Source organism: Phasianus colchicus, chromosome 3, assembly GCF_987193195.1.
Source record: "Phasianus colchicus chromosome 3, bPhaCol1.hap1.1, whole genome shotgun sequence".
In the NCBI taxonomy this organism is placed as follows: domain Eukaryota; kingdom Metazoa; phylum Chordata; class Aves; order Galliformes; family Phasianidae; genus Phasianus; species Phasianus colchicus.
In genome coordinates this window covers 52414497-52432551 of record NC_143438.1, presented here as the reverse complement: position 1 = coordinate 52432551, position 18055 = coordinate 52414497, and the positions used below count along the sequence as shown (strand labels likewise).

Sequence of the window (18055 nt, the reverse complement as noted above, 5' to 3'; positions counted from 1 at the left end):
CAAAAAGCTTGGTGTAGAAGCACACATTTTAAACAGCCACCCAAGGGATGAACAAAAATCATCTATTGAGCAAAGCTGATTTTTAACTAAAGGTCAAATAAAATTGCACAGAAAGCTCTACTACACAGCAGTGTTTCTGCAGGAGGGCTGTATTATTTCTAGCTGTACCATTATTTCTGGTGTTTTTAACACAATTCATTTCTCCAAATATATTCACGTATATATTTTTTACTTGAGGCTGGATGATAAGATAAGAAGCAAAGAATGTAAAATAAATGGAGGAACTTACAGCAATTGTACAGCCGATTCAGTTTCTGGAGATCATAATCACTGAAATCCATCCGCTGTCCTATTACATCCATGAAGTACGGTATGTTTGTTACGATGGTTGGTTCAGTTCCATTCCTGAAAGCAGTTTTGCTATAGTGCATCACAGATGTATAGTCATAGGGAACATTCAGAGAGTCTGATGTTTTATCATCGTATTTATTGAAATTATGCTCTCTACCTGAGAAGGAAAAGTAAAAGATTGTTTATTTCCAAAAAGACGACCAATCTTCGAGATACAGGCTTAAAGTAAAAGAAAATCTTTTAGAACCTTAAGTACTTTTTGGTAATCATTTTCGTGTAATTGTTCTATAAAGGTATTTTATTCCTAGCCTAAATTTATTTAGCTTCCTCTTTCAGCCACCTGAATGTAACATGATGACTTCTGCTGCACAAAGTCCTTTTTCCTTTCTCCTATCAGAAATCTTTTCACCATGAATCTACTCATAAACTGTGATGGGCTTGTGATACCCCAAAGTGGACATACCATTTCAGTGCTCAAGTTATGCACCTGCAGGAATGCCTCTTTATTTCTAATCCATATTTTCCGAATTTTAATTGCTGCTCATTTCTAAGAAGTTTAAATTGGAGTTAGGTAAACATTCAAAATTTAATTGTATAGATATTTTCTGAAGAATCAGTAAAAGGTAGTGTTAACTCTAAAGAAAAGCAAAGTTATAAATGTTTTAAATGACGATTAGCCAAAATACAGGAACTATACTCCGGTCAGCATAAAAAAGCTGCAGCAGTTTCAAGTGGCTAACAATAGCATAACTTGTTATTAAGAAGTCAGCAAAGTATAGCGGAAATCAAATAACAGACTCTAAGTCATTTTCTGCAATATATACTTGTGTGTGCACCTGGCTATTGATCAGAACTAAATACGAATGCATAAGATTTAATTACTGTCTGGTGCTCAGTGTGTACCTGCACCAGGTCAGTACCATGTCTGGGCACACATCCTTGTTTTCAAACTGCGTAGGGACTATGGAGGATTACGGTATGCTGAAGAAGCAGACATTGATCCCAACTCTGAGGAACCCTCTGCCACAGTCAGGCTTGTGAAAAATATGCCAGTGCTTGCACTTGGAAGCCATGTTGCCACAGAAATGGCTTATGTGATGGGGACACCAAAAGAAGTCTCTCTGGCCTGTGAGCCCTCTCTCAGGAGAAAGATCTATCCCTTCCCTTCAGATTTTCTGCTGGCTTTGGTTGTACTGGGTTTTGTAGGGTGGGATTATTTTTAATTACTTTTACAGGCTCCCATAGTAATTAGTGAGTTCAGTGTATTCATTAAAACAAACCAAGTTACTCTTTTCTGTTGCTGGGCTGTACGGTACTTAGCACGACAGGAGTCAGATCTCCAGGTAAGCCTCTGGGAACTGCTGTGACATGAGTAACAATGACAACGACAACAAATAATGGCATCCCAAACAGATGCCACTTGATGTTTTGTTTATTGATATGGTGAACTTGAATTTAATCCAAGGTGAGGGAATCTATGAGCGATGGGAGGATGTCTGAAAGAGATGTTCTCTACCCAAAACACGTCATACCAGAACCTGAGAGAGAAATCAGGAGAGTGACTGACCGGTCTGAATCCTGTCCCAGATGATGGACACATAGTCATCTCGATCAGACCGTGACTGCTCATGCCAGAAGCCCAGTGCATGAAGGAATTCGTGCTCAACTGTTGCAATCCTGTCACAGTTGGCTCCAATTGAGAGCTGCTGTAAGCCCTGCTTCCGGTTTCCCACTGAGGACCAGCAACTAATATGGAAATAAGATTGGAAGACAAATCTGTGAAGTACATGCCACCGCCATGCCATGATAAATCCAGAATGAGCCTGTTCAACAGGCCTTTCTTTGAGTGCTAGAGATACATTTTGCTATGAGTGTTTTTTCATTGATCTGTTCATTATTGGATCCTTTCCTCCCATATGAAACTCTGCTTCAATGAGTAAGCAGTTCTCCCACTCTAGATGGATTTTTTTTAATGGGTTTTCTTTAGCAGAAAAAAAAAGTTGACTATTTATGACTAAAAAAAATGAAAAGATTAGGGGTACATGATTTAAGACCTAAGATTTATTGCAAACTAACAAGCTGGTGCTCCTTGGCTAGATCACCATAACTATCTGTGGGCATACTTTGGACACGTCTTAGTGCCAGACAAACCATTGCCCTGCCACTTCTCACCTCAACCATCACAACCACCTCCCCATACTATTTTGGTCATTTGCTTTGGTGACAGCTTGTGACTGCTAGGTCAGGTCCACCCCTGGGGACCGTACTCTGAAAGTCTAGTACATCTGAGAGGGCTTTTGTTTGTCTCTTTTCTTTCCAGCTATTTGTGAGAGGTAGTTCTAGGGCAGTTGCTGCCTGCATGCACTCACAAGGCAGTGCCAAACTGCAGCTATGCTGGAAGATTTTATTAAAGAATAAAAAAATTCTGTGATCTATCCGCACAAACCAATAAAATGGCACCCCATGTCCACAAACTAGCAAGCACATTTAAATTGATGTTTTACACAGCAAATAAATCAACACTTACCCAATGAAGTCCATAAAATTAATCAGGCACAAAATACTCCATAGGATTTGCAGTTCTATCACCCCAGAAATGTAAAAAGCAAGCATACCAGGCACGGTAGGACCCTGAAACTTATTAGTGAAGCATATTCTACAGGATTTCTCTTTCTAAAAAGCAGTACAAGCCTTAGCTATTGATTACTCATTAAAATTACAGCATGGGGCCTGGGAGGGAGCCATACAGCTTCCATAATTTCACTGACTTCCCTTGAGCAAGGCCTCATATTGATTACGCTGCTTTTTCTGGTTGTACAAAAGTCTAAGAAGTCCATTATAGTCCTGGATATACTTCATATCACAGCAGATGCCTCTGGCTTCATGGCTGCTGTGTAGAGCACAGCAGGCGACAAGAACACCCTGGACACTTGGTAAAATCAATATTCAAACACCAGTGGATGTGACTTCCCCTTGCCTTTGTTCTGCAATTGCAGAGGGAGTAAATACACTCTGTGTCACTCAGTGCTGAGAATAAAGACATATGAGGTGGACAAGGACAACTGGAGCCCTTACATGCTAATGATGTCTTTCTTTAGGGAGGGAGGAAAATGGAAAAATATTCCAGCTTCTTCACATGTGTTAGAGTCTGTCTCTGTTGATTCAGTGCTTTCTGCTCTGTTTGTTGCTCCATCAGAGGTTAGAGTTGTGGAGAAGTATTTGTTCTCACTAATTTCATCAGTCTGCTTTTCAGAAGGCAGACCATAAGGAGACACACGCCATCAGTAGCAATGCTGTTCTCAAAGAGTCAGCAGTTTTTCCAGGCTTGTTTTTATACTCACATCCTGCTAGCAAATTACTGTTTATAGTATCACAGATCACCCTTTGCCTTATGCCACAGTGCCAAAGTGACCTCCTAGGAATGCTCCATGAAAACTTGGTTTCCCATCTGGAAATACATGATACAGGGTTGGTCCTCTCTGGTCTGCTAACTATTTGACTCTACCACGCCCTACTAGTTTTCCTGGTGAATGAGCCCTGTCCTTCACGAGAATGGTAGCAATGGCACTTTCCAGACTGCTAGATGAACTCTGCAGGTATGTGCCACTTCTGATGCTCTTGTACTTCTGTCATTCACAAACGTTTCTCAGATGTTTTGCTTACTGTAGGAACTGGAGGAAAGAAAAGGTCTTTAAACAGATTTTCAGTCTAACCTCTGCTGCAAATGTGTAGACTTGAATTAGTTGCTACATGCTTAGTGATATATGTATTTGTGAATATAGTGGAGTGGTAGCCAAGACCTGGCATGTGTTAAATAAACTATAGGGATAGGGAGAGGGCTCTTTCTTTGGGGTTTGATGGCAGTGTGTCTCATCGAGACTACAAGCTTGTTTTTATACAAACTGACAGCTGATTTCCTTTATGACTAACTTTGAATTCAAAAAGATAATTCTGACAATTCTGGCCAACTAGTCAGAAGGTTTTTTCATTTTTTGAAATAAAGTTCCCTCATCCTCTTCTGTATGTTTCACAGATGCAAACCAGATCAGAAAGGCAAAGATGATTTGACTTTTTGTTGGTGCCATAAAATGTTATGAATACAGTTGGGACTGCCAGGAACTTTGCACTTCTGTGTGCACTGTGTCCTCTGGACTGAGTTCTCCTGCAGCTACAGGAGTTCTAGCTAATAAGGAGAAATCTAGAAATGGAAGAATGGGAATGGGCTGCTTCATGCGTTTTTCACCTTGAGTTTTCCATTTGGTTCACAGACACTAAGAAAATGCATTACTTTCTGTGTCTCCACTTACAAATCTTTTAGGGTTGAGTTTCAATGTCAGGTGCACAGCACAAAGAGTAGAAAATACAGAGTCAGAGAATGAAGAACTTTTGAAACAATTATCTGATATAAATATCTCAGAGCAAGCTATCGGGAATAGGAAGCATTTCTACTAGCAGAAAATCTTTTCCCATTTATGAATGCATTTTCTCATATCAGGAAATAATTTTCTGAAAGTAAATTTCCTCACCATGCTTTCAAGGTTTCCCTGGTCTCCTTTTCTAACAAGAGAGAAATGGGCCAGCGTGGTGTGCAGAACATATTTGTCCTGTTACACTGTTTTGATAAAGACTGTCTTAGAAAGGGAAGCAGCTGGTGCAATTTTGATTTTTTTTTTTTTTTTTAGAACATTATTTTGTGAAAACTCAGGTGAAATAGCAGCATAACTACTGATAGAAACAGATAAACTGAAATCTCAGTGTAATGTCTCAGTGCTAGGCAGCATTCAAAAGTAATCTAGATGCTTGTGTGACATTGTTCAAATGCAGTTCAATTTGTTACACTGAAGCAAATGCACTGTCCCACAGTTAAACCTATCACATTTCCAATGGGATTTTTTTTTTTTTTCTAAAACCTAAGGTATGCTTACTAAGATTACATGAAAGTGACATTCCATATAGCCAAAGATCAGTCAAGAAATTAAAGTGCTTGTTTCAGATTTTCTCCTCTTCAGGGATCTGATTACTTACTATATTTAGAAACAAGTATCAGTGATAATTTGTTGATTGCTACTATCCAGTACTTGCTTTGGAAGATACTACATTTGCTAGTTAACAACAGACAGAAAATGGACACAAAGAAAACCAGAGAATTACAGTCAGATAGATGAGTTTTAGAGAGAATGCTGGACATGAATACAGTCTGTAGCCAAAAAAAGATGAGAATTATTTTATACTTCTCCTCTTACCCACTTCCTTTGAACACAGATATGTAATTCTCCTCTCCTTCCCAAGGTTTGAAGTCAATACAGGTTTTGAGTCGATACTGTTCGAAAGCCTTGAGGATGACTCCCTTCGCATTAACTTCTGCAATGTAAACAGTTTTTTTGTCAGTGTTGAGCCACTAGGTTTGTACTGTTATCTGTACAGAGCAAGTCAAAAGGGTCCATACTTTAAGGGTGGGTCTTGATCCAGCAATCTTTAATCAAAATAAACAAACCTTTTGCTGGATTAACACCTATGTAGGGGCATAGAAACCATCAAATTATGCTCTTGTGACATTTTATCTTCCCCTGGTTCTGTTTCTGTGTAATTTTTCTGTAGTATATGTGTATAAAATACAACATGATGAGTATATAACACACAATAGTACACAGTTCTTCATTTTGTAATTTTTTTCACTTACTTCACTGAGATTTTCCTGAACATGAATTAAGTAAACAGTGAACGATGACATCAGATTTCACCTGGGGCTAACTGTAAGCTACACATCTCTCACAGAAACTCTCTGGGACTTACAATAGTTACTTTATGTCTGGCTTATCTACTCTGAGCAATTTACATGGTTTCAATTCTTTACTATGTTAGATCCTAGCCTAAACTGGGGATGAGTAATTATTTTTTCATGTCATAGACCAGAAAAATGACCTCACACTGTGTGTTGAGGGCACAGTCACAGAACCACAGAATCACAGAATGGCCAGGGTTGGAAGGGACCTCAAGGATCATGAATCTCCAGCCCCTCTGCCCCAGGCAAGGCCACCACGCTTCCCATTTAATGCTAGACCAGGCTGTCCAGAGCCCCATCCAGTCTGGCCTTGAACACCTCCAGGGATGGGGCATCCACAACCTCTCTGGGCAGCCTGTTCCAGCACCTCACCACTCTCTCTGTAAAGAACTTCCCCCTGACATCCACCCTAAATCTTCCCTCCCTGCCACAGACTCCTCATATGCAGTGAGAACCATAACTGTGAGAAAGAAGCTCTGTACTATGAGGGTGACAGAACAGTAGAACAGGGTGCCCAGAGAGGTTGTGATGTCTCCTTCTCTGGAGATATTCACGGCCTGCGTGGGCACACTCCTGTGCAATGTACTGTAAAGAACCTGCTTTACTAGAGGGTTGGACTAGATGATTTCCAGTGCTCCCTTCCAACTCTACAATTTTGTAATTCTGAGAACTTGAATTTCCTCTTTCACCACTTCCCTCTGCCATGCAAAGCCACATCTGGTTGTACCTGAAGGGATGGAGAGCAGCCTGACCCCACCACAGGGCACTCAGCAATGTGCCACTGCAAACTGCATTACAACCCAGAATGTCAGTTTGCCCCCAGTGCTGTAGGTAGTATAAACAGCCAAGTAAGCTGCCTGGCTTTAATAACATCATCAGTGCCATTTTATTTCTTCATCTTACTACGGCTTTATGTCTTGAACATATGTTTTTCAAAGCAAACCAATCTGCTGGGTCATTACGATGTCAGGTTAAGAGCATCCAGAGAGGAGGTGGGACCTCAATACCAAGACCAAGATGAGATATCCTGCTAGTGCATATCCAGGCCAAATCCTGTTGGGGGAAATGGTCTGCTCTAGACTAACAGCATGGCAGTAGGAAGAGGAAAGGATGACATGGATCTTTACTGATCTGTAATCAACATTTCAATTAAAGTGACATACAGACATTTTCAAGGACAAATACTGTACCCAGGCTATCATCAAGGACATAGGGGACGACGTGGGGCCAGCGATATTCGTCACCAATGATGGAGTTTCGTTCTTTTATCTGAGAAAGAAATTATGCAGTTTTCTGTAAAAACTGATCTGGTGTCATAGACTGAGATACTTCTAACATTACGTTTCTTATGAGTTCATATAAGAAAGATAAGAAATCAAAGAAAGATAAGATCACTGAAAGGCCTATGGCTTGGGTTTGAAGTGAAACACATTTCTAACCATCTCTCCCATTTCTGCACCATTTTCTCCATACAGATTTTGATGCATATTTGAGGAGAGTTTCAGCTACTGTGGAAAGCATTAAGTTCCAGAGTCCTGAGATGTGCACAAACATCAATAATTCTGCATTTTTCATAATGCAAAGGCTTGCTCCTACGCCATTAACAAGTGCTTTCCTTGCTTCCATTGACATGCCCAGGCATAAGCAGTTCTCAAAAAGGAAAAGAAAAACACTACTGACTTTTAGGGTCACAAAATAATTTCTTGGGCTTCTACTACATATCTTTAAGATGTAACTGGCTAAGCAAATATTTTTTATTCTTATTGATTGAACAGGCATAGGGGACAGATGTTTTTAAATGTGGTATTACTCACAGGTCTAATTTTCCATTGGTTTTGGTTTATGTATTTACACAATGAAAGTTTTGCAGCACTGGTCCATAAAGTTAATTGGCTCATAATTTACATGCATATTCTGCAGATAAATTAAGAATGCTTTATATAACCCTGTCTGGATGTGATTTGTGCTGCTGGATATCCTAAAAGTACAAATAGAAAACCCACTGCAAAGAAAACAAGATGCTAATGATATTGATCTACTGGCTAAACTGACCTTATTCTGGATAATGTTTCTGTAAATGCACCCGAGTCCTTCATTGCTTATGATATTTTGTAGAAATGTATCTCCAAACATTTTCAGTTTATCGTAACATAAACAGCATTTATTGTTAGTATGAGCAGGATGCATCAGTCATATTTCACGCCACTAATACTTTACATTGCATGAGTCAATGACACAGTTCTGGTTTTATATTTTATATTCGAACTCACCCCATCAAGTTTGATGTCTCCCTCAAAAAGGTCCAGTCCTAGAGCTAAAGAGAAGAGGAGATTAACATGCAGTTAGTATGTTGATCTACGGCTACCAACAGGAAAAAGAAAAGAGAAACAGATTTTTTTTAAAAAAAACCTTCGTTGATGTCAAAGATGTCTTGATCAATTCCTCCATCTATGTCTACTTCTGAAAAATAAAAAGACAAGTGAGGTAGGACATGAGCCCTTGCTGTTATCTTTATGATGTGTGAAAATTAATGCAATAACAATAACAGTAATTATAAATCTGTGTCTGTCCTAGCAATGTTTATGAGCAGCTGTTTTTGTTGACTGCCTCCCATGCATACAAATTGATCTCTAAACAGAACTCACCAGTAGTTTCCAGAGCAGGCTGGGGAGAAGAAAGGAAAAGATATATTATTAGAAAGGCACACAATGAATTGCAGCTAGCATTATTCTCTCTACAGTACTAGAGATGCATTTATGCTCAAATAACAGTATTTATCACATTGCTTGTATTGGACTGATTGGACCCACTGTCTTCTCATTTGACTGCAAATGCTCATTTGCTTGTTTCAGCTTTTTGCCTGCTCCACTCCACAGTGCCCAATATGCAAGTCAACCAGTACAGCTCCTGTAAAGTTTTCACAACCTGGTACTTCTATGAAGACAGATATTGCTACTAGTAAAATACTGTACAGAACCTATGGAAGGCATGCCTAACTTTCAATTGTAAAGCAGTACTTGGGGAACAAATCCCCTGTAAATCCATAGTGTCAATAGTCTTGTCTTACATTCTGGAGTTTTATTGCCTTTATGTCCTAGCTTTACTTTCCTTTATGACAAGATATCCACAAAACAGTCTCCAGTCCACGTATTTAAAATTTGAAATGAAAATGGAGCTTGTAAAATAAGCTGAAATTACTCAACCTGTAATACATGTTTTGAAGAATTATTTACTTTTAAACTTCTACTCTTCCACCAGTATTTTATTAATGTGAAAGAAAAAAAAAAAAAGTCAGAGAATTAAAGCTTGCAATATTAAAAAGTTAAAATCGTATTTTCTCTTCTATTAAAGAATGCTAATGGAGCAGTGAGGAACTGGCACAGCTGCCCAGAGAAGCTATGCATGCCCCATCCCTGGAGATGCTCAAGGCCAGGTTGGATGGAGACCTGGGCAGCTGAGCTGGTGGGGGGCAGCCCTGCACATGGCAGGGGGGTTGGAGCTAGATGAGTCTTAAGGTCCCTTTCAACAAAATACATTCTATGTATGTATCTATCTATGTATGTACATATCTAATACACTATGACTCTATGCTGAACAGCCTTTGAGCCATTAATGGAGGGCAAACATTTTTATAGTTTCAGTAATTATGAACTTCTATGTTCTCATATCTACTAATCTGAAAATATAACTATGCTAAAGGTAAAAATTGGCTAGCTCATGAAAAATGCTCCTTTATCTGCAGTCAGAGCTCATAAACAGAAATCAGTGTAGCTAAGTCCAGTGGTATCTAATGTGTATAAAACAAAGTATGAATCCATTACTGAAGAAAAACAATCAATTGAAATCCAGGCTCATCCTGGATCTGAAAATTGTCACTGAATGTTTTACATGAAAGAAATTCTTTTCATCATTCCTTCTTACTTATGTTGGAAGGCCTTTAGTCATGTGAATCTCAGCAGTAAATTACTCAATTTCCAAAGAAGTATCTGTGTATTACTTGTTCAAGAAGCAACAGCTTCAGTCTTAGCACCAGCCTGACAGCTGAGACCCATTTGTTGAATTTCTAGCCTCTGAAAATTTTGCAAACAAATAAGAGATTCACATTTCACAGGCACATACAGGGGAAGTACAACTGTGAGGTGTTCCAATGAGGAAACTGATTTAATCTAACCAAAACTACTTATAAATCTACACCAAATGGCTTATAATTCACGTACGTCTCAAATAGAGAGTAAAAGCATCTCACCTATTCTAGTTGTAAAAATAAGGTATTGGTGGCAATCGGTGGGGAAATAAATGAGTTATTGCATACAAAATTCATCTGTCTCTAAGATAGACATGGAACAATCACGATGTCCTGGCATCTCTAAAAGATGGCAGACCTGACTGAGCTTCTATTCAAAGATGTGATGAATCACCCAGTGAAAACTTTCTGGTCTCACCGCAGACATAGGCTGGAATATGGTCAACCAGTTTTGGATGAGAACCCCTAACTTACTGGTGTTTCCTTCAGACTACGTAACTCTTGGTAGTAGCATCCAGAAATATGAAAGAAGATCTTCCTGGCCACAGTGAACATGAAAATCAAGTAAGTAACCCTGATGTTCTGAAGACACCCCTCTCACACAGGAGCTAGTTACTGGGAGTCAGCTTGAGGTGAGATAACTAGTAGATGCTGGTAGCCATCTGCACCACCTGTTACATACTTTAAAAAAGCCTGTAGAGGAATCTAAACAAAGTTGAGAGGTGACTCTCCAAAACTTTCAGAACGGGGGAAGAGGGAGTTGTAATGGACAGAGGAAATAGCAGTGGAGTGCGGGACTTGTGGGATACAGGAGAGCTATAGGAAAGTTGGGGGCTTGGTTCTGAGCTCTTAGAGAGGTGTATGAGAGGTTAGAAAGGTGTATGAGCTGTGTATGAATGTAGGAGAGGGACAGACTGACTGCCACAGTAAGATTTTGCACCTGGATTCACAGAATCAGACAGCTAAGTTGCATTAATTAAAATAGGTAAGATTGTTTCACTTGAAGTACCTTACTCTGTAAATTACCCCAAAGCCATAATGAACTTTCAACAGAAGTGAGCATAAACAACTCATTGGTTTTTGTTCTCCAAATTAATTATACTGTATATCACCCAAACGTCTGGCCTCAACAATGAATTATCATAAGAGCAGCAAAATAGTACATCTCTGTAGAAAAGACACGAAGTACAAAATCTCAAAGCTGTTGTTATTTTTTGGTAATAAATAGTTTAGCTGGACTGGATGAACAGAAAACAACCATTAAAAAGTATGTCCAGCGGCTAAAAATATATCACTTTCAATGTAAAATACATCAAGTTATAGCAAATAAATAAATTCCATGCAGATATGGAATAGCAAAATACTTTTTAATATTTATCTTGGTTCTAACTCTGCATTTACAACTCTGGTAATATTACTTTGAATACTAGTGGAAATTCTGCTTAGACAGGGAACATAAAGTATGCTCTTTTTCAATGCATAGCCAAGCCTATTGAGAACAACAGCTCAATGGAAACAGAAATCTTTGTTTTTTGTCCACACAGAAGAAACAGAATTCTAATTTTGGAACAATCACATACTTAAGTCTTTTCCTCCCAAACTCATATCAAGCTTATTTGAGCAAATGAAGAAAATGCACTATTTGCTTACTTACCTGATTCCAGACCACCTGAAGAAGAGAACTTAGGAGCACAAGCAAAAGCCAGTCCATGTTGTTATCCAGTCAGCAAACAGCTGAACTGATAGAATTCAGACCAAGTTGGTATTTAAGACAGTAAATATCATAAACCAAAACCTTTGTCCTTTCATCAACGATTAACTTCCCTACCTCTACCTTGTCTTAAAAGTGAAGTCCATCATAACTGCTCTAAGGCAACTAACATATAGTTCAATCAGTTGTAAACACTATTGTGAGAAAATGCATTGAACACAGGCTGAAATACAGGAAGAAATGAACCGAGGAAAATATAAATTCAAAAGAAATTGAATACATATAAAAATATACAAAATTCCAAATAAACTAAGAAAACCTTTTTTTTTTTTTTTTTTTTTTTTTACAGTGAGGGTGATTAAACATCAGAATAAGTTGCCCAGATAGGTTGTAGAATCTCCATTCTTGAAGATACTCAAGACCCAGCTGGCCACAGCTGTGAGGACCCTTCTTTGAGCACAGGAGTCACACCAGGGGGTCCCAAAGCCACCTTCCCACCTCAGCCAATGCATACATCTGTGAATAAAGCTGGCACTAAATCCCTTTGAAAAACTGAAAGCTGGTAAGGCACCTGGCAAGTAAAACCTTAATATATTTATATGTATTTTTTGGCAGAAAGGGAAGGCGATAAACATGTGCACAGGTCTACCCTCAGCATAATTTCAGAATCTTGCTTTGGGAAAAGGCAATGTCATTTTATACTGTTGATAAAAGTGAAGCGCTGTACTTGTCAGTAAATCAGGTGGTGGTATTCTTCTGGATTATTTTAAAAATCCATATAAATTAATTTTTAAAATGTCTCTTTTGCCCTTGTATTATTGCTGTTGTTACTGTTTGGAGTTTGAGTTTCTTCTGGCTTCAGTCACCTATTTACTAACTGCCAGTGAGCACTGAAATGGCTGGCTTCTTCTTACACTTAAATTCAAGGTACTTGCAGATATTCTATGATCAGACTTGGCTAGCTGTTTATTTCCCCAGATCCACTACCTGATCAGAATTTCAGAAAAACTAAAAGTGGCATTTGGATTTTGTATGGTGATTGCAAAGAACAGATTTCCACATGATCATGTCAAAATTAATATCATTTTTCATAAAATTTCAAGTATTGGAGCTGGTAAGAAACAACTAATTGTTTTCAGGCAATTGTCAAACTAATTTCTAGCTGCCTAATTCCAAGCTTATTTTACAGCTTAACTACTGAGAAGCAGTAATTGTGGATATCACTGCTCCTACATCACTATACTTTCTACAAAAATTAATAGCAAATAATGTAGTCCTCTATCCAACAATCACACTTTAACAGTTGTTACCAAATCAGTGATATTTGGAAGGCTGAAAAGACTTTTTATCAAAGCTTCTTCAAGTTCACCAGTTCTTGAATTCTTCCTAATGCCTTCTGCAGTTGCTCCTTTCAGAGATTCTCTAGGTTAGGCTGGCTACGCCTATAGTAACAGTTACCAACTGGGACAGATTTGTAAATCAAAGTATTTGGTGCTAAGAACCTGGCTTCTATGTTGTACACATTTCAAAGAGTTTTACTTCAGCCAAGCTGTGATCTGATCCCAAGGATTGCAAGTCAGTGGTGGCAACTGGACTGCACTAAGCAGGCTCTGAAGCACACTTTCTGTTTTAGCTGCATACCACAGGAATTCAGTTCATAAGCACCACTACTCCTTTGTGATGTGAACTAAAACATGTTCAGTGAAGATGATGATAATACTTGTTTAAAAAACGCACTGTTGATTCAGAGTAAAAGACTGCAACAGCTACAACCATTATTCTGTGATTACAGTACCTGATTGGTATCTTACAAAGAACTGAGAAGAATCAACACATTTTCTGGTCTGGCCACTTGGCATTGGAAAAAAAAGCTTAGAAGACTGGTTTTTTGTTTTTTGTTGTTGTTTTTTGTTTTTTTATGTCTTTGGTCTCTTCTACATGCAACTGATAAGGAGAGTCTCCTTCCACACTTACAAGATACATCAACCAACACAGACCTCATACCAACTGCTTTACAATAGGAGATACAAGGATGATTGTCCTGTCACAAAGGACTGAATAAACATCTAGATCATGACCATTGCTGCTCAGAGAAAGGCTAAAATGTGTTAATCAAAGAAAACAGAAGAAAGCCTTGGAATTGGTGTAATACAAAGAGAGAAGGCATGGATGAAGTTAACCACTGCAGACAGTTAACCAGCATACCTGACCCTGAATTGTTACATAGTCCATACTCATTTTTCCCTATTCACTCTGCTTTTTAACTAGTTTAAGTTTTGACATCTCAGTCAGTAATCTGCTAATAAGCAAACACTACAAACAGATAATTAAGCAATACATGAAAAAAAAAAATGGTGAAAGTTCTTTGCATGACATGCGTCTCCCATGAGGTAGCAAACTGGATTTTTAATATATGATTAGGCAATGACAGTAAATAAGCAGGCAGTTTAAAGAAGTTTTTTCAATCATTTAAATGGAGCTTGTCTACTTTTGTGACCATGTTCTCTACAACGACCAACACTTTATTTTATCGCTGACTTACTGTGTTCAGGCAATACAGCTATCTCTTATTTTCCTTAAGAGCTGAGTCTGTATTTTACTCTACAGATTAAAAGAACTATGTGCCACATCATACTTCTAAAACCAATGCGAACAGTAGGAAATAATGGAGAATTAATGGCAATGAATTAATGAAGGATAGTGCAACCTATTTAAATAGATAATGTGCATTTTCAGATGAATAAAAAGAGTAGGCAGTCTTAAATTATGCATTTATTCTACAATTACCAAGAGCTATAACAGCCATAAGTAAATCATGTTCTTTTTTGATACAATCAGGGACCTGTGGATTACAAGGATGTTGTTTACATTTTCAGCTTAATCTGCAAGTAGAGTCCACCAGCATCCTGACTAGAAGCTCTATATTTGAGGAAAAAATGTTAAACACAAAGAAGGAGGAACAGGTCTTTAGCAGGTTGTCCTTTTTCTTTTTTTTTTACAGTTCTTTGCCTTTAAACATGTTTTACAACTTTTATGGGTGCTAAGCTATCTAATAAGCCCTGAGTAAATGTAAGAGACACCTGCAAAATCTGGGCTTTTGCTAGTCATTTAGATTTCTTTCCCCGCAGACCCACACATTCCTATGCTGCTAGTACAAGCAATTACAAGGAAAGACATTAGAAATCAATGTGGAGGTTGCTGCAGATCTACTACAGTGGCCAGGAAGATCTCCAGCACCAGACAGATGGGCAGCATGCAGAGCAGGCTACGCATTCCCTTGAAGAGGCACTGTCTCTTTATGTCTGCACCATCAAAGGTGGGCATTACAGTAGCATGTTTAGTAATAATAATCCTGCAGTTTGTATCTTGTGGCTTTATTGCAGAATAAGGAACATTCATCAGGCATTTTCCAATGCAGACGGAAAGCTACACCTGCTTAGTAAAGCTATATCTGGGGATAACAATGCTGGCAGAGGTACTAGAAAAAAATGAGTGAAGTATGGAAAAGAACTAAAATATCTTTCTATGTTTGCATGTGGTCTTTATGAAGTCAGAGCAACTTAAATTCAATATGCAGTGGAAACTATAAAGAACCAATTAAAAGTCAGTAAATAAATAATAGCTCTATATGGACGAAGATTTTCTAGCATTTTTGGTGGGTGCTTTTATACTTGGCTAATTTTGTTGCTCTATACTTCAGCACAGACACTTGGATAATTTTGCTACCCATATAGTACAGTGAGCAACTGAGAGTCAGGGCTGCTTGATGACATTTAGGTGAAACCTGATTGACTGAGTTTCAACATGAACGTAAATGAGATAAATTAATTAAATCATCTTGAAAATTGCTGGCTTGGAAAGCATTATGTACTTCACTTAGCAGTGCTTACAGATCTGCTTCTAAAAAGCAGGATGATGTTCAAATGGTCCACCAATTCTCAGATAGCTGGTTGTTCCTTGTTCTGTCTCAGACTTCATGTATTATCTTGCACAAATTTGTTCCACTTTTTTCGGTTAATGTCATGAGTGGGGATAACACTGCAAAACTACCATGTTAGTTGATGAGAAACAAGCACCAGTAAAGATAAGAGCAGTCAGATAAACCTACAAGATAAGAGACCCTCGATCAAATCCAAGGTGTTTCAAGAGAAATACCTAAGTATGTCAAGTTACACAACTCCAACGTTTACAAATCTTGCAGAAGTCATGAGGAAATAACATAAGAAAGTGAAAATCATAATAGATTCCACCTTCTTACAGAGGAGCAAATATGAAAGGTTTGTTTTGATGAGGAGTTATCAAGAAAAGGAAATAAACCCTCCATTTCCTCCCACTGCTTAGTTAAAGGTAAATTTAAAAAGCAACATTAAAAAACAACCAGAGGAAACTCAGGTGTACAGCATTTCACACTCTACTGCCCACTGACACTTCAGTTGTACTTTAACTCCTATCTTTTCATTTATGTGAGAAAACTGTCTTTTGTAAGCAAGATAATTTCTTACACAAGATTACACCTCTTCCCCTCTGCTAGAACCTGAACTACACCTGACGTGTTTTCTCACAATCACATTTTAAGAGTGGGCTTACACTGGGAAACCGTGACCAGTGTGCACCCCAAAGCAGCTGTAGCTGGCCATATCATACTACAGCTCCAGGAGTACACTCTAGGGATGCGAGATGTGGGAGCCTTCACTAGGGGAACCTCTCTCTTCATTCCAGAGGCCTGAGGCAACTTCAAAGCACCGAGCAGCTTATAAGACCACAGAGATGAAGCCCACAGGGATGAAGCCTACCTGCACTTGGCACCTCATCAGTGCAGCAGCTAATCCGTTAGCTGGGTGGCTGGCGAGAGCGCAGCTTCATGAAGCACGAAGCCAAAACCAGCACCAGCCCCATTGCTCCCAGCGCAGACAGCAACGGTCCTCAGATGCCCCCTGGTGTTTTCCAGCTGCACTGCAACTCTTTCATCTTGACCTCTGCGAATACTTTCGGGGTAGGAGAGGAATTGCAAAGAAAGAGTTTGCACGGCTACGTTGCACTTTGTGTCCCGCTGCGAAGTGGGGAGCACTCGCTTCTCCCGGGGTGGACACAGCCCCGATGATAAAACACGCAGGTACAGCTTTACATTTGAGGTTTCAAAGCATATCAGAAACATTCTTGCTGGGATCATTCCAATCCACAGTAAAGTCTCTTAACCCCTAAACCATTTAGGATGTATTATGCTTTATGAAATATCTAAGTAGAAATATCCTACAACTAAAAGTATCAAGGAGTACAAGTAACAAGGAGTACCGAGTAAATCAGCATTCTTAAGTACTATGCTTAGAGACAACCTGAAAATATTCAGTGCCCTCTTGTGGCTTGGGTTAAGAAAGAAGAAAAAAAATCATGAACAAAACTACTGAAGTTTGAGCAGTCTCACAACTGTGGTGGCACATCCATCATACCTTCCATGACACTGCTGCCACAAACATGACTCTGGAGAAGGGCCTGTTGAAAGACCCAGAGCATGAGAGGAGAGGGTGAGAGAGCTGGGATTGTTCAGCCAATGGAGGAGGTGGCTGAGGGGTCCCATCTAAGTCTATCTGCTGGGACAGAGCCAGGCTCTTTGCAGCGGTGCCTACTGCCAGACTAAGAGAATGGGCACAACCAGGAACACAGGATGTTCTCTCAGAACACCAGGAGCACTTCTGTGCTGTGCAGGTGATGGAGCACTGGCACAGGCTGCCCAGAGGCTGTGTGTGGGCTCTGCTCCTTGGAGACCTTCAGCAGCTGCCTGGATGTGTGCCTGAGCCCCTGCTCTGGTGTTCCTGATGGAGCAGGGGCTGTGCCCAGAGAACCCTGCCAGCTTCTGCCATTCTAAGGAAAAAGCTACTGTTTTCTTTTTGCCTTTGATGCACACCTGCAGAAACAGAACACTCAGGACAAGGTTCTTTGCAAAACACATGCCTGTCACTGCTACTGGGCTGGTCTTCATGAAATGTGTTTGTTTTTAAACACAGTCCTAATATACACAACCCAAAAGGATATCCTCCCAAGAAAAAAAAAAAAAAAGAAAAAACACATACACACAAACAAATACTTTTAGTTTGAGGAGGTGAAAGGAAGTAGAAAACAACTCTGAATATGAAATCTGACTGGTAAAACATCTTAAGAAATAAAAACTCCCCCAATCATAGAAGCAGAC

At 39.2% G+C, this 18055-nt stretch overlaps 1 protein-coding gene across 2 annotated transcripts in view; it reads right to left on the bottom strand.

Annotated features, from left to right (window-relative positions):
• The window catches only part of MEP1B (meprin A subunit beta), a 31789-nt gene extending 14604 nt beyond the window's left edge, over positions 1-17185 (bottom strand). Inside the window, exons 1-8 of one of the 2 annotated variants that reach the window (XM_090137505.1) lie at positions 16662-17185; positions 8779-8797; positions 8543-8593; positions 8404-8447; positions 7324-7402; positions 5595-5712; positions 1919-2097; positions 290-508 (exon numbers count right to left, since the gene is read on the bottom strand). In XM_090137505.1, the coding sequence (XP_089993631.1) occupies positions 290-508; positions 1919-2097; positions 5595-5712; positions 7324-7402; positions 8404-8447; positions 8543-8593; positions 8779-8797; positions 16662-16679 (727 nt within the window). In that variant the 5' untranslated portion in view covers positions 16680-17185. Of the gene's footprint in view, positions 1-289; positions 509-1918; positions 2098-5594; positions 5713-7323; positions 7403-8403; positions 8448-8542; positions 8594-8778; positions 8798-11811; positions 12063-16661 lie in introns of those variants that run through there. The other variant, XM_031612886.2, reaches the window with a different exon arrangement.
• Positions 17186-18055: the final 870 nt, after the last annotated feature.